The sequence below is a fragment of the Balaenoptera borealis genome, assembly GCF_965194805.1.
Source record: "Balaenoptera borealis genome assembly, chromosome: 8".
NCBI lineage: Eukaryota > Metazoa > Chordata > Mammalia > Artiodactyla > Balaenopteridae > Balaenoptera > Balaenoptera borealis.
Genome location: NC_138865.1, coordinates 2,637,523 through 2,661,563, shown reverse-complemented (window position 1 = coordinate 2,661,563; position 24,041 = coordinate 2,637,523). Strand labels below are relative to the sequence as shown.

The 24,041-nt window shown below is 43.2% G+C and overlaps 2 protein-coding genes across 7 annotated transcripts in view; one reads left to right on the top strand and one right to left on the bottom strand.

Moving 5' to 3' along the window:
* The window catches only part of CLCN3 (chloride voltage-gated channel 3), an 84,320-nt gene extending 62,924 nt beyond the window's left edge, over window positions 1-21,396 (bottom strand). The window contains exons 1-2 of one of the 6 annotated variants that reach the window (XM_082402103.1): window positions 20,930-21,396; window positions 9,654-9,829 (exon numbers count right to left, since the gene is read on the bottom strand). In XM_082402103.1, the coding sequence (XP_082258229.1) occupies window positions 9,654-9,813 (160 nt within the window). In that variant the 5' untranslated portion in view covers window positions 9,814-9,829; window positions 20,930-21,396. Of the gene's footprint in view, window positions 1-9,653; window positions 9,830-20,929 lie in introns of those variants that run through there. The other 5 variants (XM_082402102.1, XM_082402101.1, XM_082402105.1 and 2 more) reach the window with 5 other exon arrangements.
* Window positions 21,397-21,786: 390 nt separating this feature from the next.
* The window catches only part of NEK1 (NIMA related kinase 1), a 232,585-nt gene continuing 230,330 nt past the window's right edge, over window positions 21,787-24,041 (top strand). Inside the window, exon 1 of the mRNA XM_082402100.1 lies at window positions 21,787-22,282. The gene's annotated coding sequence lies outside the window, so the exon portion shown is untranslated. The remainder of the gene's footprint in view (window positions 22,283-24,041) is intronic.

The following is a 24,041-nucleotide window of genomic DNA, read 5'->3' as shown; positions in this document are numbered from 1 at the left end:
TGGGGCAGGGCCTAATCCAGTAGGACGAGCACCCTCAAGGAAGAAGCGATTAGGACACAGATATACACAGACCATGTGAGGACACAGGGAGAAGACTGCCATTTACAAGCGAAGGAGAGAGGCCTCAGAAGAAACCAACAACCCTGCCAAAACCTCCATCTTGGACCTTCAGACTCCAGAACTGTGAGGAAATTAACTTCTGTCGTTTAAGCCACCCAGTCTGTGGTACTTTGTTACCACAGCCCTAGCAAACTGATAAATCAGTGCCTCAATTTCCGAATGACTAATACACATTATAAAAGCATGCATGGGTAATAGATCCACTCAAAAGCACAAGATAGGCCAATGGATTTTAATGTAACGCAACGCAGAAAGTTCATTAGTATGGGTTCACTGACCACACTGCAATTAACCTTTAAGAAATTACCCTCTGTCGAGTTTGGGTGTAGTATCAAAGAAGGATATCCACAATGATCTGCAAAGGCTATGAAATTATTTCTTCTTTAACTATATATTTGTATAAGGCCAAATTTTCTTACATATTTCTCATAGGTTTCAACTGAACACATTACACGAGGTTGAATGAAGAAGCAGATCTAAGAATCTAGATGTTTCCTATGAAGCCAGACATTAGAGATAGTTACAAAAACAAGAAACGGCTCTTCTCACTCAATTTATTTTTACTTTGGAAAACAGTTATTTTTTCATAAAAGGTGTTATTAATGTTATAATATAACTATTGTTATTTTTAAGTGAATTAATAAAGGATTGAAATTTAATTTTTAATATGGTAAATATTGATAGCTATAACCTACATTTAAAAAAAAAAAAAGCTTGTTAGGGTCTTCAATAACCTTTTAAGAATAGAAAGGGATCTTGAGAACAAAAGGTCTGAGAACTATTGCCTTAAAAGGTATACTTAAATATTAGTCAAAGCCAGGCATTTTGTGGATACTTTTTTTTTTTTAATGTCTGTGGTAGCTACTCCCTTTAAAATCTATCATAGCTGCAATCATCATGACCTTGTCACATGGAACATAAGTTTTGGACCTTCTGTTAATCATTTACCTATGACTTCCAGTAGGCACAAAATTATGTGCAAAACAAAGACCCCCAACCCTGCCCACTTTTCATTAAGAGGCCTTCTAGTGGCTTCTATTCAGTCTTAGGTTTTGTTAGGCTTTTCAACTTCTTAAGGAAAACGAGCTGAATGTAAGTAAATAGCTGTGTTATAATTCCGAAATATAATTCTAAAATCACTGCTATCTAATATATATCAAACCTTCAGCAAAAAAAAAATCACAATAATAATATACCTTGATGACTTCTGAAACTCTTCATACTGTCCATCTATTCCAAGATACTCTAAAATACATCTATGGATCCTGCCAGATCATCATAAATAATCAATGCCTGTACCATATAATACAGTACCCTTGTGGAATTAGGTCTTGTGATTCAAGTCAGCAATACTGATGGATGTTATCACAAATGCCCTGTGAAAATCACTGCTGTTTACTCCAAGCATAGTCTTGAAAATCAGTCTAGTACATAGATAGGAACCACTTCATAATGTTACTCAAAAATGGATTATCTTAATATCAGTAATAGGGCTTCTGCTGAGAAACTGATAGGGTTTTTCTCTCATAAACCCTGTGAATCACTTAACTAAACAGGTTCCCTCATTTCACTTGCTGCTACAAAGCTTAGAGCCAAATTCCTAGTCTCCCCTCAGAAAGTGTAGTATATCACTAATAAGTATCCATTGGCCTCATTCATCTCTACATTTTACGTCATTTCAACCTGTTTTCCCTTTGCTTCAGCCTTCTCAAATACTTATCTTAATTACTGAATTTTGTGTATCTTTATACGCTGCTTTACGTCCTTTCTTTCAAACGAAGTAAAGCATTAGGATATTACTCACTGTAAATACATTAGCACTTTTACCTAACAAGATACAAGATCCTGGTTAATATGAATCCACTTCTAAGACACAGCCCAGTTTCCTGGGCTGATGCCATGCTTCTGTGTCTGCAGGACAACGGGCTGGGCCCTGGACTGCGAGGTTTGGCCACATCCTAAGAGGCATCCTGTCGACGGCCAGCCAGCTTCTGGCATGGTCCCTCTGCGTCCACTTCGCCAGGACCTTCCTGCTGAAATTTCTAGTAGAGACAGTTCTGACAAACACACCACCCAGAGGGTATGTGACAAATAAAATCACAACATTTTGAATAAAGCGAAATCTAACAGTAGATATTCAAATGAAAATGCTGGAATCTCTTGTAACAGCTCAGAAGGTAAGTTAAGTTTGAGCAGAGGTGGAAGGGTCACAAGACCTAGAACAGAACAATCCACCTCTCAGCCCATGCAGCTGTACGTGGTTTGAGTTCTGAGGCTCAGGATGCGATACATATGTGAAACAGAATACAACAGTCTATGTGATGTCTCTGCATTCCATTCCCAGTGATTATATGTCCCAAAGTCTGGAAAAAAATGTAACACCTGACATTTGAATTTAGTATTTCCAAAGTTTGTTTAAGGTTCTCTATAGACAGGAGACAGAAGCAATCAGGAGTGAGCCCTCTGGATGGTACCGCTCCTTGCCCACTTCCTCTCTCGGTTTGTGACACTACCATTTACACACAATCTAGAAAGCTGGGAGTGACTTCTGATACAGCAAGTAAGCCATACTATTCACAATTCACGCCTGACGAAGAGGGATATAAGAATCTAAATGTTAAACTCATTACCATCATTAACACAAATTAATTGTTGAGAGTTAATTTGCTGAACAGTGGCCGACTCTAGTTTTCACCCCGTCAGTCAGTTTTCTTACTCCCAGTGAGAGCCGTACATTTAAGAATAACACTGCAGGTGTACAGAGGAACGCTTGTGTGTTTCATCTTCAATGAAGCAAGAACCTTATGGTTCTCTTTAATGAATACAACTCTGACAACAAAACCTTGGCACTCCCTTCCTGCTACTTGTAATGAAAAATTTTGCATTTTCCAAAGAATCTGAATTTTAGACTTAAGTGACTCACTCAATATACTTAATATAAATACATATCAAGTCTAATTTTTCAGCTTTTTCCTAGTTTAGATTTTCGATACTACTGATTAGTCATCATTATTAAGGATAACTCCTATTTTTTAGTCACAGTGTGTTCTGGATTATTTAGGATTCACTGTGAGCAGACAAGGCTGATTTCATTTTTGAGATGTGGGTCCATCTCTTTGTTTTCAAAACAAGGGCTAGCTGTGTAACAAATAAGTAACTCCATTATCCACCGGAGTCAGGGGAGTCCGAAGTGGTTTATCTCTACAACCTAAATCCTAATTCAGAGTCGGATTTTAGTTTTAGAGCTACATCTCTTTTTAATACTACCAGAAATGTTCCTGACATCTCACTTGAATGCTAAATTAAAAGGAAATTGTTCAAGTTGGGGGAACAAAGTCTAATACACCTAAAGGGGAAGGAACACAGAAGAAAAGAGTACCACTACTAGTTACAGAGGAAACAACTTAGGCAAAGCGACTTGCAAGGGTTACAGAGCGAGTAACTGGCAGGGCCAAGATGTAAGTTCAGGTCTACAACTTGAAAGCCAATGAACCTAAGATTTCTACTCAACACATATGCCAGACACTACCAGCGCTTTCCAGTGATTAATTATTCTTTGGTATTCTAGAGAGATATTGAGTCATAAAAGAATATTTAAGACTCAACTGCTTCTCCACTGTCTACTTTCATGCTCCATACACAGAGCAGACACAGAGGTGAGCTCTCTTCTTGGGCACCTGCCGTGGCCCGGGCAGGGAGGTCTCGCTGAGGCCCGCACTTCTTCTACCGCAAGGCTGTCCTCTCCCAGCTACAGAACAGAACCACTTCGGCTCTGCCGAAAGAAAAGATATCACCATCCTACCAAGGACATTCACTGTCTCACAACCTAATGTCTTTTCCTACCGCTGGGCCTTCGTGCATTATCTCCCTTTCCAGAACACTCCAAAATTCTAAACAGGTATTGAAATAATATCCTTTTTTCGAGATGTAAAATTTATAATCTGTAGCACCCAATTTGACACTTAGATAGCTGTCCTCAACTGCTGTTCCACAACTTGTACCTTCAACTAAGCTAACTCAGAGGACAGACTCTGTACGGGAAACATTAATGGTTGCTTACCCTATGGTCATTCCAACTTCTCCCTTGTTAACAGAACCTTAATTTTGTTTGGTTGGTAATGTGCCTAACTGCAGGGAACAAATCATGATCGTTCTAACCAGTCAATAATCCTCCTAGTCAGTGATCAGTCTAGGTGTGGTCATGTAACCCACTTCTGGCCAGTGATGTAAGAGTGTGTTCTGTGTTCTAGAAAATTGTCCTCCCTGATAAAGAAAAAAAAAAAGAACAGAAAAAGACCCTTTCTTCCCCCCTTGCCCCTTCCTTCCTACGTGACACTGTGTCCTATGGAAAACCATGAGTGAAGACATCACCAACACTGGATGGCAGTGTGGAAAGATGGAAAGAGCTAGGTCCTCCTGTGTCTTTCTACTGCCCTGCATTACTTCTCTGTTTCACATACAGGGCCAAGGAGCTACTGAAACACAGAAAAGTGGGTATACTGTTAAATTTCACCTGGTTTTTTCAAATTATGAATACATGTGTTTAGCTGGTTTATAACTTGTAATTAAAATTAGGAAAAACTCCATCAATGATGAGGCGAGCCAATGATTTATAACAGCAAAATACTGCTGCTGCTGTTTTTAAATCAAAGAACATTCAACAAAATAGCCGGAGAAGATACAAGGCAGTGAGAACCTGAAGTGCCAACATTGCGAGAAGAAGTGAAACAGGTAAACCCAACAGCCTCGGCCACTGTTTGCCCTGAGTCGTTTCCTGGTTCAGAGCAGCACCGTGACTGAGAGGCCCAGCTGGGAGCTTTCACCAGTCTCACGGGGCCACAGAGACAAAACCACCAAGGCAAGTGGACTTGAACGGGCCAATATCCTGGAGAAAAGAGACAGAACAGTTCATGCCAAAATGCTTTTCCTTAAAAATATCTACAATTCCTAAACTTCATGAGCAAGAGGTTGAGAAACCAAGCACACGGCAGTGGTTAAGAGACTAAAATGATAAGCAGAGCTGTCATCAGTTTCAAAATGCCAGAGAGACAGAAACTGAATTTCAGGGCCCAAGAAAGAGAAAGAGTCTTCGTATACACACTTTAGTAGGCTTTCTACTAAAATCCTCAAGGGGCTGTGCCCTAAAAATAAAGTCAGCCCAAAATAGACTAACCCTCAGAAAGTCTGAAACCAGGCTGCAAATTCTCTCCATCTTTGATGGGATCATTGTAATTGGATCCTAGACTACCTGCCTGCCAAAAAAACCTAAATACACTATGGTGAAGATATCATCCAGAGCATCTATAATTATTTGTATACAATATCCAGCATTCCGCAAAAAATTACAAAGCCCATCCACAGTAGAGCCAAAAGACTGAAAACCAAGAGGAAAAAGAGGCAAAAGATACAGACCCGCAGGTGATCCATACATTAGAAGACTCAGACACAGACTTTAAACAAGTGATTAATATGGAAAAACACACACACACAGAATTTCTCCCAGAATACAGAAGTCTACTTAAAAATAATCAAACGGAGGGACTTCCTTGGCGGTCCAGGGTCAAAGAATCCGCCTTCCAATGCAGGGGACGCGGGTTCAATCTCTGGTCAGGGAGCTAAGATCCCACATGCCGTGGGGCAACTAAGCCCACGTGCCACAACTACTGAGCTTGCGCGCCTCAACAAGAGAGCCTGCGTGCCGCAAACTACAGAACCCACGCACCCTGGAGCCTGCGCGCCACACCTAGAGAGAAACCTGCGCACCACAGCTAGAGAGAAGCCCACGAGCCACAGCAAACAGCCTGCACCGCAACGAAAGATCCTGCGTGCCTCAATGAAGACCCCCGTGTGCCGCAACTAAGACCCGATGCAGCCAAAAACATAAAGAAAAAAAATAATCAAATGGAAATTTCATGACTGATAAATAACTGAAATTCAAAACCTGATAGAAAACAATGAGATAGCACTACACACCTGCTGCAACAAATCCAGAACACTGACAACACCCAATGCTGACAAGGACGTGGAGCACTGGAACGCTCATTCACTGCCAGTGGGAATGCAAAATGGTACAGCCACTTTGGAAGACAGTTTGGCAGCTTCTCACAACACTAAACATAGTATTTGATCCAGCTATCCTGTTCCTTGGTATTTACCCTAATGAGTTGAAATATCTAAATGAAAAAAGGAAAATACAGAAAAGAGCATAAGAGACATAAGGATCTCAGTGAAAAGATGTAACACATGTGATTGGAGTCCTAAAAGCAGAGGCGGGGGGGGGGGGGGTGGGCAGGGGAGATGGCAGAAACAGTATTTGAGGACACACTGGTCAAAATTATGCAAAGATGAAATAAAAAAAAAAAATCAAGTCACAATTCAGGAGTTCTAGTAACCCCAGCCAGAATAAATACAAAGAAAACCACAGTTAGGCACACTATGGTTAAGCTTCTGAAAAACCAAAGACAAAGAAAAAAGCCTTAAAAGAAGCCAGAGTGGGGGAAAAATACAACTGATAGCTGACTTTTCAGCAGATGGCAAATGACACCAAAATTACATCTTTAAAGTGTTCAAAGAAGATAAGAAGATAACTGTAGATCTGGAATACAGCTGCAAAAATATCCTTCAAAAATAAAGGTGAGGGCTTCCCTGGTGGTGCAGTGATTGAGAGTCTGCCTGCCAATGCAGGGGACACGGGTTCCAGCCCTGGTCTGGGAAGATCCCACATGCCACAGAGCAACTAGACCCGTGAGCCACAACTGCTGAGCCTGCGTGTCTGGAGCCTGTGCTCCGCAACGGGAGAGGCCACGATAGTGAGAGGCCTGCGCACCGCGATGAAGAGTGGTCCCCACTTGCCGCAACTAGAGAAAGCCCTCACACAGAAACGAAGACCCAACACAGCCATAAATAAATAAATAAATAAATAAAATTAAAAAAATAAAGGTGAAACAAAGGCTTGTACAAAAACTGAGTGAATTTATTGCTAGTAGATTATAATTAAAAGAAATACTAATGAGAGTTCTTCAGGCAGAAAGATAACTATCCCAGACAGAAACATGAAAACGCAGGATAGAATGAAGAGCAATGGAAAAAGTAAAGCCACAAAATCTAAATAGACATTGACATAAGATGACAATAATAATGTCTCATGCAGTTTAAAATATATGAAGAATTAACAGAGAGGACAACAATGGCACAAAAAGCAGGAGGAGGGATAAAAAGAGGTAAAGTATCGAAAGGCCCTTACATTTCCCATAAAGTGGTAAAAGTACTAATTTATAGTAGAACTAATAAGAGTGCACGTTATAATCTCTAGAGTAACCCACCAAACAAAATATAAGAGAATGCATAACTAACAGGGTACTGGGGGGAAGAGAAAGAAAGCAAGGAAAAAAACCCAGCTGTGACAAATAGAACACAAATATAGTAGATTTGAACTTAAATCTATCAGTGGTTACATTAAATGTAAATGGACTACATTCACATAAAACCAATGTGAAAAACAAAACTCATATATATGCTGGGTTTTGGTACAAAGATAGCCAAATATTTCAATGTAACCGAGTAAACAGTCAAGAAAAAGACCTACAGAAACACATCCACTTGATAGATGACAAAGATGTCAGTGCAGTACACTGGAGAATGGAAGGTTTTTTCAATATATGGGCCAACTAGTTATCCACGTGGGGAAAAAATGAATCTGAACACTTAACTCACATCACATATAAAAATTAATTGCAGGTAGATTATAAATCTAAATGTGAAAGACACAAAAAATAAAACTTCTAGGAGAAAATGAGAGAATATCTTCTTGACCTTGAGGTATGGGAAGCTATCTTAAACAGAACACAAAAAGTATAAAAAATAAAGGAAAAGATTAACTGGTTTTCATTAAAATTGACGACACCTTCATCAAAAGAGTCCATTAAGAGTGAAAAGGCATACCACAGAGCAAGAGAAGACATTTGCAATACATAAACCTAACAAAGGACTCAATCAGAAAGCATAAAGAACTCTTATAAAATAGGCAAAAAGATTGAACAGGCACTTCAAAAGAGGCTATCTAAAAAGCCAATCAACATACCAAAGGCACTTAAACTCACAGGTCATTAGGCAAATGTAAATTAAAACCAAAATATGAGATTACTGCACCCACAATTAAAATAGCCAAAATTTTAAAAACTGATAACATCAAGTATTGGTGAAGGTGTGAAGCAACCAAAACTCTCACACACTGCTGACAGAATGTACAGGTTACAACCACTTTGGAACTATCTTTAACAGTATGTAGTAGCACTGAGACCCACACACCCTGTCATCTAAGATGCCATTCTGAGGTATAAATCCTACAGAACTGTGTACATGATATGCACTAAAATATATGTATATGAAAATTCTCAGCACCATTATTATTAATAGCCAAAATCTAAAAAAAAAATTTTAATTAAAAAACCTAAATACCCTTTAACAATATATGATGGGTAGAACAGATAAATTGCAGCATATTTACACAATGGCATACTACATGGCAATGAAAATAAATTTAACTACTGCTATATAAACAAAACAGATGAATCAAAACATAAGTAAATGACACCACACTCAAGAGTATATATAGTACAAATCCATTTATATAAAGTTTAAATACCTGCAAGAGTAATCTGTGGTGATAGAAATCAAAATAATAGTTACCTTTGAAACTGGAAGGGGGAACAAGGGAGGATTCTGGGGGAACCGGTCATGTTTTATTTCTTGATTGAGGTATATGAGTGTGTTCACTTTGTAGAAATTCATTACTTTCCACGCTTGTGATGTGATGATTGTTGTGATCGTTAATATTATGTGTCAACTTGACTGGACTTCAGGATGCCCAGATAGCTGGCAGAACATCATTTCTGGGTGTGTCCGTGAGGGTCTTTCCAGAAGAGATAGGCGTTTGAATCGGCAGCCTAAAAACTTTGCTCTCTGCTTGATTTGGGATATCTTTCTTCTGCCCTGGGGCATCAGCACTCCTGGGTCTGGGCCTTCGCACTCAGACTGGGATTACGCCACTGGCTGCCCTGGTTCTCAGGCCTTTGGGTCTGGACTGGAACTACACCACCAGCTCTCCCGGGCCCCCAGTTTGCAGACGGCAGACGGTGGGACTTAGCCTTCACAGTCACATGAGCCAATCTTTCATAATAAATCTCCTTCTACATGCCTCTCTCTCTCTCTGTCCCATCAGTTCTGTTCTTCTGACAGCTCCAATTACAGCTGTATACCTCTCTGTACTATGTATACTAACATTTTAAAGTTTACCCATATACAAGGCTTTCTTTTGGGGTAAAGAAAACTAGACACAAATGGCAGTTGCATAACACTGTAAAGGTACTAAATGCCACTGAACTGTACACTCTTAAAATGGTTAAGTTTGTTATATGAAATACCACAGTTAAAAAGAAAAGTAACTCCAAGACTTAACCTCAGTAAAACAATGTATATATTCATTAGCAGACATTCATGACTATAAATATTAAGAGTTGCAATGCCAAACTTACCTACTACTGTGTCACCATCTAACAAGTTGTCATCTTCAGAAGTCTGAAAGTCCATAATCACACCTGCTCCGTCTAAAAGCTCCTCATCACTACTTGCACTAGTTATACTGTTGTAGCTGTTTCTATAGTAGCCTCTATGAAACAGCTGCTCAGACTCCATTTAGCTGTCTGGTTATCTGAAAAAACAAAGGGGGAGAAATGGCTTTAATATTTTCCCAACATATAATAAAAATCACCTACTTTAACAAGTCAAAGGAAACTTCTGATCGCTGTATTAAAAATATATATATACTAACTTCATTCACTGTAACAATAGCTAACTCTATTGTGTTAAGTCTTTGGGGATCATTTAATAATTCCATTCTCACCAAGAAGCTGTAAAAAGGAATGAAGAATTTCTTCAGGTAGTGGTATAAAACAATCTCCAAGATCAATTGTTAAGTTAAAACACAAAGTACAGAGAAGGGTTTATAGTACACTACAATATATGTCGGGGGTCCCCCCGAAAAAGGGGGGCTGTGGTAAAGGATGAAATACAGTCCACAACTGGTTGTGTATGTACAGACCATCTCTGGAGGGAGTTCCAAGAAAGCTGCCCACAGGGAAAAGGAACAGTGGCTGAAGTACCAGGTCTGAAAGGGAAACTGTATGTCCCTTTTGAATATCTTACCAGATGCAAATACTAATTTTAAAATACTGTCATTTAAACATTTTTAAAATTTCATTCTTTCATCATTTTAAAATTTATTTATTTTATTTATTTATTTTTGGCTGTGTTGGGTCTTTGTTGCTGCGCGCAGGCTTTCTCTAGTTGCAGCGAGCGGGGGCTACTCTTCATTGTGGTGCGCGGGCTTCTCATTGCAGTGGCTTCTCTTGTTGCGGAGCACGGGCTCTAGGCGCAGGCTTCAGTAGTTGTGGTGCATGGGCTCAGTAGTTGTGGCTCGCAGGCTCTAGAGCACAGGCTCAGTAGTTGTGGCTCGCGGGCTCTAGAGCGCAGGCTCAGTAGTTGTGGCGTACGGGCTTAGCTGCACCGCGGCATGTGGGATTCTCCCGGACCAGGGCTCGAACCCGTGTCCCCTGCACTGGCAGGTGGATTCTTAACCACTGCGCCACCAGGGAAGTCCCCATTTAAAAATTTAAACCTTCGGAGCCCATGGTCAAATATCAGCCATGAAAAGTATGATAACAGGTCACGATTTCTATTTTTTCCCAGCAGATAACAAGTAAGCACACGTTTCACTGTTCTTACTCCATACTTTAAAAACAATGTAACTCCTAAACAGTTTGATGTTTTAAATGCATCCACCTTACTTGCTCAACATCCAAATGACAGTTCAACATTAGCGAGCTAGACACCAGCGATAGGCTTGAGAGGTTCGTGTGTGGGACTTGAAAGGTGAAGCCGTAGGCGCGGTCCACCAAGTAAGCCTGGCAAAGCAAGACTTCTTGGCTTCGTCATGGTGAGTACACACAGAAAGTAAAGGACGCACGCAGTTACGCGCACTCCAAGTCGAGTGCTGAATTCTAGCCCCGAAGATTTGAAGGGTTTTAAGACAATCTCTTGTCCTCAGTGAACGTTCCTTTGGCACGTGGAAAAACAACCTCAAAGAGCTGCAACGATTAAAAATTATTTGTAAAGCTTTTACACTTTTTAGAAAAATCAAATACTGATAACTACTTTTAAAAGGTATACTATATAAATTCCCTAACTTAAAGACCACCTGAGAGAAGGTGAAGCTTGAGAGCTCTAGTCTCAGCATCTGGCACAGTGACTGGAATGTAATACACGGATAATAGTGGTCAAAATGCCAGACTGCTTTCTCAATCAACCAGGTGAAAAAGGGAAGTGAATTCAGTCTTCAATAAACAAATCCTCTCTACAACAGTGTTCATCTGGTCTTGGGAGAATAACCAAAACCTAGCACCTAAGTTACAAAGAAAACCTTAAGTATTTACCACTTTGCAATTTTATTAATGTTTTATGATTACCTCTACCAAAGACAGCCTATTATACTGGGACTTGTTAGACTATATTAATTAAAACAAGAGTTTTATTTTAAGGTAAATATTAAAATAAAATAGTATGAAAATAACTGTTTATGCTAAGAACTCTGCAGTATCCATAGAGGTGATCAAATTCAATATCGTGGCTCTTGAGTAAATAACTAAAAGGCTTTTAAAAGAAAATAAGGATTAATAGTTCAAGAGTCATTTTAATTTTGATGTAGCAAAGCACATATCCTAAGATTTTGCAAAGGACACAGACATTCTATTCTTCCCTTCTTTACATGCGGTCACACTAGAAGCGCTTAATACATGTGATAACATACGTCAATGAACGTTAATTCGCTAGAGGCTATACAGCACTGAGAAATCGCTCTAAAATAAAACTGTCTGTGTCCCAGGCCCTCAATCAGCAAGTTCCAACATAGCTCCTCCATTTTATCCCTGAAAGTCCTCAAAAACCACTAGTGATAACTGCTAACTTAACCCTTTCAAAATGTTTAAAAACTTCATTTCACGAACACCTCTGAGACATCTAGACTCCATACCTTTCCTTATAACAAGAGGAACCAACTCTGTTCCAAAGGTTTATTAAACTCAGGCCTGCATGGGTTCCTATTTCTATAAATTCAATAACTTAAAAAAAACTATTCTTATTAACCCAGAAACCTGTAGAGCTGAACTGTCTGATCAGCGGCCACTAGTCCTGAAACACGGCTCTAAGGAGAAATACCTACAGCACTTGTCGGACTTCATGACAAAAAAGAATGTCAAATATTTCATTAAAAATTTCATATTGATTCCATGCTGAAATAACACTTCAGATAAAATATATTATTAAAATTAATCTCACCATTTCCTTTTTACCTTTTTAATGTGTACACTAAGAAATTGAAAATTTCATATGTGTCTTGAATTTGCAGCACAAATGTTTTTATTGCACAGCACTGCTATAAAATAGTCAAGATTCTATGGTAGCATAAAAGAAATACACAGAAGGAATCTGGACACCGGTGTTAAATCACTTCAGGTTTCAAACTCGATTCCCAGGCTTGACTACAAAAGGCTATTTAAACTATAATACAGCAGCTGAAATTTGCCACATAAAAAACGAAAACAACACTACAAAGTCATTTTTTTCCTTTTAAATTGTCAAAAACATATTCAAAACCATTACAAAACATTATAATAGACACAGCGGCTTGCAAATATATTCTTGCAGAGCTAGGAAGAGTAGAGCTAACCCGTGAAAATCTCTAGGGAGAAGGCCTGGTGCACTGCAGTGAGTTCCCAAATGACCTGTGTACAGTCACCCTGACCTCTGTCATCTGATCACACCGCAGCCAGCATGGTCTTTTCTAAGCGCAGGTCTGATGGGTCATCTCTGCCCGTGCCATGGATTTAGGTCTTCACCACGTCTCGCCACGCTCAGCAGACGAACTCCTCCACACAGCGCACAAAGCCCACGCAGCCCGGCCTCTGCTGCCTCTCCTGGGGCGCACACCTCCCTCTCAGCCCCACCAGGCCGGCCCCAGCTCCTGCCCTAGGCGTAGCTGCTCCCTGAGCCTGGAACAGACCCTCACCTCCTCATCTAGGTAATGCTCGGAGGCATTCTTCAGCTCCCACCTCAAGCATCCCTTTACTCAGCTAACAAACTCGCAAGCAGGGACCTCCCTGGTGGCGCAGTGGTTAAGAATCCGCCTGCCAATGCAGGAGACATGGGTCCGTGCCCTGGTCCAGGAAGATCCCACATGCCACGGAGCAACTAAGCCTGTGCGCCACAGCTACTGAGCCTGTGCTCTAGAGCCCACGTGCCACAACTACTGAAGCCTGCGCGCCTGGAGTCCGTGCTCCGCAACAAGAGAAGCCACCGCAACGAGAAGCCCGCGCACCGCAACGAAGAGTAGCCCCCGCTCGCCACAACTGGAGAAAGCCCGTGCACAGCAACAAAGACCCAACGCAGCCAAAAATAAAAATTAATTAATTAATTTTAAAAAAAACCTCTCAAGCAGAGTTTACTATATGTCAGGCACCATCCTAAGCACATTACAAGTTAACTCTTTTAAGATTGGTACTAAATACAACCACAACCCTAAATCTTAGGTGCTATCATCATCCTCATTTAACAGATGAGGAAACTGAAGCACAAAGAGCTGCAGTAACTGGCCCAAAGTCATGCAGCTATAAGGAAAGCCTTCCTAACCTACCTCCTACCCGGGCCAGGCTTTCCTGACCAGGTCAAATTCTCACTGTGAGTTCTCACACCTCTCCTTGACAGCACTTAGCCCAGGTGTAACGTCACCCCGATTCACGTGATAAGTCCTCCCCTCCGGAGGGTGGCATGAGGCCTGGCTGTGCCCATCTGTACTCAACTCTGCAATGCTTAGCACAGTACCACGCACCTACGAGGGGTTCACTTTTTTAAATTAAACTTTTTATTTCGAGATATTGTGATTTCACGTGTGGTTGTAATAAATAATACAGAGAGCTCCTATGTACCCTTTACTCAGTTTCTTCCAATGGTAACTTCTTGCACAATCATGATATTGACACTGACTGACACAGAACTTCCCATCACAAGGACCCCTCGTGCTGCCCTTTACAGCCTCACCCACTTTCTTCCAGTCCCGCACCCCTTCCTTAACCCCTGGCAACCAATAATCTAAATCTAAATCTATTTCTAAAACTCTTCCACTTCAACAACGTTGTATAAATGGAACCGTACAGTCGACGACTTCGGGGATTAGCTCTCTGCACTCAGCATGACTCTCTGGAGAGCCATCCAGGGGTTGTGTGTGTCAACAGTTCTTCCCTCTTCGTTGCTAAATAGTGCTCCACGATATGGACACACCACATATGTTTGTTTAACCATTCACCCGTGGAAGAATTACCTGGCTCTTTTCTAGGTTTGGGTTGTTATAAACAAAGCCGCTATAAATATCCACGTACAGATTTTTTGTGAACTTAAGGCTTCATTTCTCTGGGATAAAAGCCAAGGAGTGCAACAGCTGGGCCATATGGTAACTGCATGGCTGGCTTTTAAAGAAACTGCCAATTTAACATCCCAATTTTACAGCCCTACCAACAACGTATGGGTGAGCCTCTTTCTCCACATCCTTACCAGCACTTGTGGTGTCGGGATTTTTTTTTCTTTTTTTTTTTTTTAGCCATTCTGATACGTGTGTAGCGGTACCTCACTGTTCTTTTCATTTGTATTTCCCTAACGGCTGATGACGTTGAACATATTTTTATGTGCTTACTTGCTACCTGCACGTCCTCCTCAGTAAAATGACTGTTCATATCTTTTGCCGATCTTCTAACTGGATTTACTTCCGAGTTTCATATTTTAGACTATATAATCTACATACTAGTCCTTTGTCAGGTATGTTGCTTGCAAATATTTTCTCCCACTCAGTAGCTTAGTTTTCTTCCTTTTGACAGGGTCTATCACAGAGCAAAAGTAATTTTGATGAAGTTCAACTTGTCAGTATTTCCCTTAAGGAGCGTGCTTTTGGCGTCAACTCTAGGAAATCTACCTACCAAAGATTTCCTCCTAAATTTTTTCCTAAAATTTTTATAGTCTTACATGTTACATTTAAGTCTGTGGTCCATGTTGAGTGAATCTTTGCATAAGTTGTAAGACACAGGTTGAAGTTTGTTTTTGTTTTTGGACGTATGGCTATCCAACTGCTCCAATGCCATTCGCCAAAAAAGTTATCTTCCTTCCACTGAATTGTTTGGGGGTCTCTGTCAAAAATTAGCGGGGCATATTTGTGTGAGTCTATTTCAGACTTCTCTGTTCTGTGTCATTGATCTGTGTGTCTATACCTACAGCAGTAAGGACAGTATTGACTGCCCGAGCTCTTGAAATTGGATAGATTGATTTCTCACACTTGGTTCTTATTTTTCAAAATTGTTTTGGTTATTCTAGTTCCTCCGCCTTTCCATACAAATTTTAGAATAGTCTGGTCTATAGCTACAGAATCTTGCTGGGTCAGTGAATATCTACAGTATGAATGACTAGCAAGTGCCTAACGAATGACTCATACATCTGTACTTGGATGTTGCACAGGAACTCGAATTCGACAAGACCCCAGCCGAATACACATTTGCCCTCCCCCCTCCCTATCTCAGGTTACAGGATCACCATCTACCTAGCAGCCAAAGTCAGTTTTGAGAGTCACTGATGAATGTATTTAACAACCATCTGCTGAGCACCCAGCATGTGCTGGGGTGATGCGTAAGAAATGGTCCCTATTCCCAAGGCAGTGAAGGTGAAAGACAGACAAACAATGGCATATGGTGTGAGAAGTGCCACAGGAGAAGTCTGCACGAGGTACATGACGACACTGAGCAGGAACAAGCTGCTGCCTGGGAAAGTCTGCAAACACTGAAAGAGGAAACGAGTACTGAAGGATTCGGATGCGTTAACTAGGCCAACTATGAGGTGCCAAGTCAGTAAAGGAAAAGGAAGAAGTACGTGCAAAAACACAGCAGCATAATAAAGCCTGCTCGGGTAGCTTATGGAAGAGGTAGGGGCTGGAGAGTAGCCGGGGAGGTGGACGGACGCCAGAGAAAGGCAGGCGCTCCTAGGTCCTGCTGAGGAACTTACCCGTGACAACACGTGGGAAACCACTAAGAGGTTTAAAAGAGAAATCACCTGATCAGATACAAAGTTTAACAAGCCAACAGCAGCAGCAGCGTGGAAGGCAGAGGAGAAGGGCGAGAGTGATCCGGGGAGGACTCCAGGAGACCTTGAAGAGCCCTGGACACAGCACAGTGAGGCCGTCACCAAACTGAGTCATGGCCACATGAAGGAGCAGGAAGGGCTACGAGGGACAGTTAAGAGGCCATGGTAGCTAACAAAATGCGAGGAACGTGAAGGAGAAATCTAAGGTATCTGCTCGGTTTCTGACTTGATTGATTCAAAACAGCTGGAAGAAACAAAGTGCAGTCTCCAGCAGCTTGCAGGACTCAGAACCAGAGCGTTCTTTCCAACGGCAGGATTACACACCCAGGCTTTAGTCCTGTCCCAGGCCAGACTACAGTGAGGGGATGGCGACCCTGAGTGCACCAGTCTAGCCCCCGAACTGCACACACTGAGCAGTTCAGCACCAGAGCTGGGGGGTGGGGAGCAGAACGAGGGAGACCTGGAACCCAGAGCCTGAGGGAGGTACGCTGCTTCTTCATAGCTTCCAACAAGGTTCTGCCCTCTCATCAAGCGGACTGGGTAGGGCTGAGGACCATGGCTAAGTTTCAAAGGCGTGTCAGTCAGCTATCTGACACAACAGCAGGCACAATCAACCCCAGAGAAAGAAGAAAAGAAAATCCCAAATGTCAGCAGCCAGAGAGACGAACAAAAGTCTCAAGAGCAGGGCTTCCCTGGTGGCGCAGTGGTTAGGAATCTGCCTGCCAACGCAGGGGACACGGGTTCAATCCCTGGTCCGGGAAGATGCCACATGCCGCGGAGCAACTAAAGCCCGTGCACCACAACTACTGAGCCTGTGCTCTAGAGTCCGCGAGACACAACTACTGAGCCTGCATGCCACAACTACTGAAGCCCGAGTGCCTAGAGCCCATGCTCCGCAACAAGAGACGCCACCGCAATGAGAAGCCCGCACACTGCAACGAAGACCCAACACAGCCAAAAATTAAAAAACAAACAAAAAGCCTCAACAGCAATGATTGCAGGGAGGTGGAACTCTGACTGATCTAGCCACTTGGAAGTAAGGAGCTTTCTCATGTAAATATTTCAAGAACTAGATGTGCGAAACACTTGTCAAAGATTAAAACGTGACGATAAATTTCAACATGATCACTTACACATTTACTAAAGTTTATAAAATGGCTACTCGTGTACCAGAAACCGTAAAAAATACAGAGAAAATTTTTATTGATTAATGGCACCATATTTGTATAAGCCTTACAGCTTTCAATAAACTTCAGCATAAATTACATAATATACTGTCCTCAAAAGGGACATGGTAAATTTTTCCTATAAATTACTATATATCCACATAATGAAAGGCAACGCATGACAGATGTCACAGAAGACACTATAATTGTTATAAGAGCTTGGGGAAAAGATCGCATCCATCTGTAATTGATGATGAGAAGACTTCTTTGGAAGAGACACACTTGAATTGGACCTTAAAAGGTAAGTGGGAGGGATTCTCTGGCGGTCCAGTGGTTAGGACTCATGCTTTCACTGCCAGGGGTCCAGGTTCAAACTCTGGGAGGGGAATTAAGATCCTGCAAGGCACATGGTGTGGCCAAAAAAAAAGGCAAGTGGGATTTTACGGGGCAGAGGTGGGAGAAGAGGTTAGTTCATTGAAGCAACATTGAAGCATTGGCGTGAATCAAGCCATGGAGCCAAGAAGGTGACAAAGACATTTGGAGATGAGTGAGTGTGTGCAGAGAACACAAGTCCAGTACAAGGTTTCATGGTCAGATAAGTTTGGGTAATAAAACATACCCTGTCTAGAACTGTAATGGCTAACAGCATAAGAAAGGTTCTTGAGAAAACCTGTAGTAAACATTAACTTCATAAACAAAATTTATTAAAAGTTTCTCAAATTTATTTTATCAGGGAATGACCCCTCTACCCATTATAACATCATGAAACTTAGATCAGAATATCACCATATTAAAAAAAAATTTACACTACTACAAATTGTCAGTACTTACAAGAGACGACAGTAATGAAACTGATTTCTCCCCAAAGTAATATTTCTTGATATTTTATCCTACTGTCCATTAAGTTAGCTGCATGTCCAAATCGCTGCACCTTAGATATTTCTCTTCAAAAAAGTATTAAATGGATAACCTGCTAAAGAAAGTGGCTTTCTATTCTGAAGAAAATTTCCGAGATTCATAAATATTTTTAGATCCAGTCAAAAGATAACTGCTGGATGATTTTAAAAGGAAAAACACACACACAAATATAAAAGTCAGACTATAACAAGTAAAAAGGTAAACAATCCAACAAAAAGATGCTGTGGAAGACTTAGACTTTGAAAGCTAAATAATTTCCATGACTTTACAAGACAGAAACTGTTCAACTACTTCCCATGAGGGCAAGAAATGTATTTACCCGACGTGGTTCCGATCAAAGTTGCAGATCAAATCTCTCTATATTTCAGCAATGCAAATGGGCAGTTTCCCCACGTGGGTTCATCTTTCATTTTATACTTAACCAAAGAACACTGATCTTTAAGAATTAAAATGTATCATAGCTACAATGTTTATATACACATGTGAAAGTGCATAATTAAAAAATACAAGAAAGGAGTTTATTAGAGTAGTGGCATGAGGATTAAAAAAAAAGACTTTCTGGGACTTCCCTGGCGGTCCAGTGGTTGGGACTCCGAGCTTCCAATGTAGGGGGCACGGGTTCAATCCCTGGTCGGGGAACTAAGATCCCACATGCCGCGTGGCGAGGCCAAAAAAAAAAAAAAAAAGACTTTCCATAGTTTCTGTAATTTTACATTATTTTTATAAGTGAAGAATAAATGGGCCTGTGGTGCCACCTCTCTCACCCCATCTTTTCTTCCAGCATTTTGTTGAGTCTTGCTGGCAATGAAGTGCAGCCACTGAGAGCAAGAGCTCTGAAATCACACTGCCAGGCTTCAGTCTCAGTTCTGACACTGACTGAGACCTTGGGCAAATTAATTAAATCCTCTATGCCTCAGTTTCCACAGCTCTATAACGGGAAAAACGAAAGTACCTACTTCAAGGGGTTGGCGTGAGAATTGAGATAATCCACAAAACCACTTAGGAAAGATCCTGAACCATAGAATTCACTCAGTAAATATTAACACTTATCATATTTTAGATCCCTGCTGAAAAGTTTGACTAGAAACTAAGATGAAAGTTCTACAAAGCAGTGATAGTGGCCAAACCTCACAGGATACTGCTTTGATATCTGACCCACCACAGAGATCAAATCTGGCTTCCTGAGCCATCTGAAAATTATTACCAACATGTCACAACAGGAAATGGAAAGCCTATCATCAACATGACCTGGAAAACAGCCAATTCGCTAACATAAAATCCTAACCTCAGCAAATCCTTCCCCTAAACTGTATATATCCAAAACCGGGTTAAATATTGGCATTCCTAATGAGCTATGTATGATTGAAAACACATGCTAAAACCCTAGTTCCAACTAAAGTTGGAGGTACTATACATTCATATTGACCTCTTAAAATAATGTGACTTGTTTTTCAAACAAAGATTCAGTCCTTGAAGAGTGTGGGGAGTTAGGTGTGGCAGAGCTGCAATCTGCCATGGGTTCTTCCAAGAGTGGCTGTTCCTATTAACCAGAGGTCATATAAACTGGCTTAACCTGAGTAAATACCTGCAGGGCACACACCTGGTTTTTAAGCCACAGCCTGTAACAAGAAAATCAGCAACAGCACCTTTTAAGATGAAATCAACAACCTGTACACGAGCATTTTAACTTCTCTGTGTACTCCTGTGCTACACAGACAGTATTTTCCAGTGACTCACAGAAGTAAAATTGACTGACATCTGTTAAATTATTTCCATGCCGACCTCATCAAGAAAAGATTCTTCTAAATTAACTCTTGAGAGATGAAAAGAAAAGCATTTCTGGAAAGATTCAACAATCAAAGACATAAACCACAGTGACGCTGCTGTAACTGAACTGCATGCTGTAAACTCAAAAAAGTTTATAGTTTGCAGAACTGAACTTTTGAATTACCGAAGAGAAAAAATGGTACGGTCACTGTTGATTCATTTCTTATTTAAAAAAAAAAAAAAAGAATTTTCTTCCAAAGGAAACACAAATCTCGGCCTCTAATATGCATAAAGTATGTGTAATTATCTTCTAGGTGCTCCGGTTTTGAAATGCTATACTAATAAAGCACATTATATACAAAATCGATTTCTGAGTCTAAGGTGGTTTCCGGTCCAAGTCTAAGAACAAAACACAAATGTTACACATACACACAAACTATGTCTTGATATAACACATAAATCTAAAGAAAGAGACACTGATCTTTATATTTGGGCAAATTTCGCAAAAGTAAAACCCACAATTAATCTCTTCCTGGCACCTACGTCCATTCTGCTCAAAGGTCTTTCGGCGGTTCCCGAAGGAAGCAGGTGAAAGCTCAGAGAACGCCCGCGGGCCACACCTGCTGCGGGCAGGGTCAGCGTCCCAGGACGGAGAGGCGAGCGGCCCGCCCCTGCCCCGCGGACGCCAAGGCCCCCGACCCCCTGCCGCCGCCGCCGCCGCCGCCACTCACCTAGCCGCTCAGAGGCAGACAGCAGCCCCGGGGCCGCGTCCTGCGCCGCCGTCGGGCTCCGCATCTGAGGGCGGCCGGCGCGGCCAGCCCCACCGCGACCGCGACCCACGGGCTCAGCCGGGCGGGAGCCGCATCAAGTTGGAGCCGCCGGCTCCGGGGCCCTGGACTCGACCCGCTGCTGCCCCGAATCAAACACGACCGCCTCCGAGCTCACCTCCCTCTGGAGGGACCGCAGCTGCAGCCATGCTCCAACTCGGGGAGGAACTGGAGCGGCCGGCCACCAGCACGCCTCCTCGGCGCTCGGCCCGACTCCGGCCGCGGGCGACGGGACCGCAGGAAGGGCTGCGGCTCGGGACCGTCCCGCCCGACCCACCGACCCCGGGAAGCCGACAGGAGCGGCGTTAGCAGGGCCGACAGGTGCGTCGGCGCCTGACGTCACCGCGTAGCCGTGAACGGCCCGTCGGAGCCGCGTCGACGCCCATTGGGCCGTGTGGGAACAGGGGGCGGGACGCGTGGAGGCAGTAGGCGGGACCTTTGGAAGCAGGGGCGGGGCTCGTGGAGGATGGGGGAGGGACTTGTGGCGGCAGGGGGCGGGCCGCGTGGGAGCAGTGGGCGGGCCTAGTGGAGGCGAGGGGCGGGCCTTGGGGAAGCAGTGGGAGAACCAGGTGGGAACAGGGGTCTGACCGTGTGGAGGCAGGGACGGGCTCTGGGGAGCAGTGGGCGGGCCTTGTGGGACCAGGGGGCAGGCCATGTGGGGCAGTGAATGAACCAGGTGGGAGCAGTGGGCGGGCCGTGTGTGAGTAGTGGGAGGGCCGTGCGAGGCAGTGGGCGGGGCCGTGGCGCCTTGGGGCGGGGCCGGCTGGGGGCGCGACCTTTCCCAGGTGGTTGGTCACGCCCCTCGCAGTGTCGGGTCCTCCTCATGGTGACCTCGCGAGAGGACTGAGGCCGCACCGGGCCGCTCTCCCCGAAGGGCACTGCGCGCCGTCCGGCGGATCGTGGGTTCGGGTTCGGCGCCGGCGGGACGTCGGCGTCCAGCAGCGCGGAGACGGGGCTGCTGTGGCGGGAGCGTTGATTCCGTGGGCAGCCGGTCTGCCTGAGCTTACGCGCGGACCCGGCTCCGCGCCGGCACCCGGTTAGCCGTTACAAATTCTCAAAAATAATGCCTGTTAATTGACTATTTTGGAGAAAACATGTAACCTGAGGACTCGAATGGCAGAGCTGAGTTGATTTCCTTTTGGCAAACACCTGTGGAGCTCCTCAGGCGCGCCAGTGCGGAGTCCCAGAGCAGGGAGGGCCGCTCAAGGACAGTCCAGGACGCGGCTCTGCGGCGTGGGGACGTCCTGAATCCCGCAGGTGACCTCTGACCTGGAACTGGGGGGGCGGGGGCGGCGGGGGGGGATGTCCAACAGCACCTGGTGGAATGAGAGGACGGGGCTCTGCGGCGTGGGGACGTCCTGAATCCCGCAGGTGACCTCTGACCTGGAGCTGGGGGGGCGGGGGGCGGAGGGGGATGTCCAACAGCACCTGGTGGCAAGGAAAGGAAAAAGTGTAAAGGCGAATGGTGCCCTGGTGTTACTGGAATGTAGGTGGAAGGGGGATGAGGAGGTGGGTTGTTGATGCAGTTGTGTGGAAGAGTTTGTGTTTTATCCCAGATAACTGGGAGTTGTTGAAACGGTTGTGGTTGTTGTTGTTGTTTGAGTAGTTTTTCCTGCACAATTTTTATTATGAAAATTTTCAAATCCAAAAAACCTGAGAGTATGAAATGAGTTTATTGCATACTCAAATATGGTTTTTCATTTCTTTAAGGTATATGATAAACACTCTAAAATTTTGTCTTAAAAGTCTAAAGTCGGGCTTCCCTGGTGGCGCAGTGGTTAAGAACACGCCTGCCAGTGCAGGGGACACGGGTTCGAGCCCTAGTCCAGGAAGATCCCACATGCCGCGGAGCAACTAAGCCTGTGCGCCACAGCTACTGAGCCTGTGCTCTAGAGCCCGTGGGCCACAACTACTGAGCCCACGTGCCACAACTACTGAGCCCGCGCGCCTAGAGCCCGTGCTACGGAACAAGAGAAGCCACCGCAACGAAGAGTAACCCCCGCTCACCGCAAATAGAGAAAGCCCACGCACAGCAATGAAGACCCAATGCAGCCAAAGATAAATAAGTTTTTTTAAAAAAAGTCTAACGTCAACTTACAGTAGCTGCATGTAACATGGAAATGTTTTAATCATGGGCATGACGGGATCAGTCATCTAGATGCAAAAATCCTACTGTATTAGCTTCATCTGTATTCGGGTGTAATTTTTTACCCCGAAACTTGTGACAGTCGGAGGCAGACATTATGAAACTCTCCCCAAAGATACTTCAACATGCATCTCCTAAGAATAACACCTCTCCAACACGATCACAATATCACAGCTAAGAAGTTAACAATAAATCCCTCATATCATCTGATAACCAGGCTATATTTAAATTTTGCCATTTGCCAACAACAATGAAACATCTTTTGCAAACTTTTTTTTCAAACCAGGATCCAGACAAGTTTTAAACGTTGCATTTTGGTTATGTTTCTTACATCTCTTTTATTCTTCAACAGCCCCTCCCATTTTTCATAGCACTGATGTTTTAAAGAGACAAGTTGCCTTGTAGAATGCTGAACGTTGAACAGTTGTCTTTTAATCGTAAGAGTAATCATGGCTTGTGTAGATTGACTGTCCCCAAAGAAGACCCTACCCCCCCTCCCCCACCCCATGCTTTATTTGGAAGTAGGGTCTTACAGATGTGATCAAGGAAAGTCATTAGGATGGGCCCTAATTCAACAGGACTAGTGTCCTCAGAAGAGAAGAGACACAAAGACAGACATAGGAAGATGGCATGTGAAAATGGAGGCAGAGACTGGAGTGATGCTGTCCAGAGCTAAGGAGTGCCGGGGGCACCAGAAGCTGGAAGAAGTAAGGAAGGATTCTCCCCGAGAGCCCTTCAGGAGAGCAGAACCCTGCTGACACCTTGATTTCAGACTTCTGGCCTGCAGAACTGTGTGAGAATAAATTTCTGTTGTTTTAAGACCCCCAGTTTGTGGTACTTTGTATGAAAGTATGAAATGCAAGCTGATGT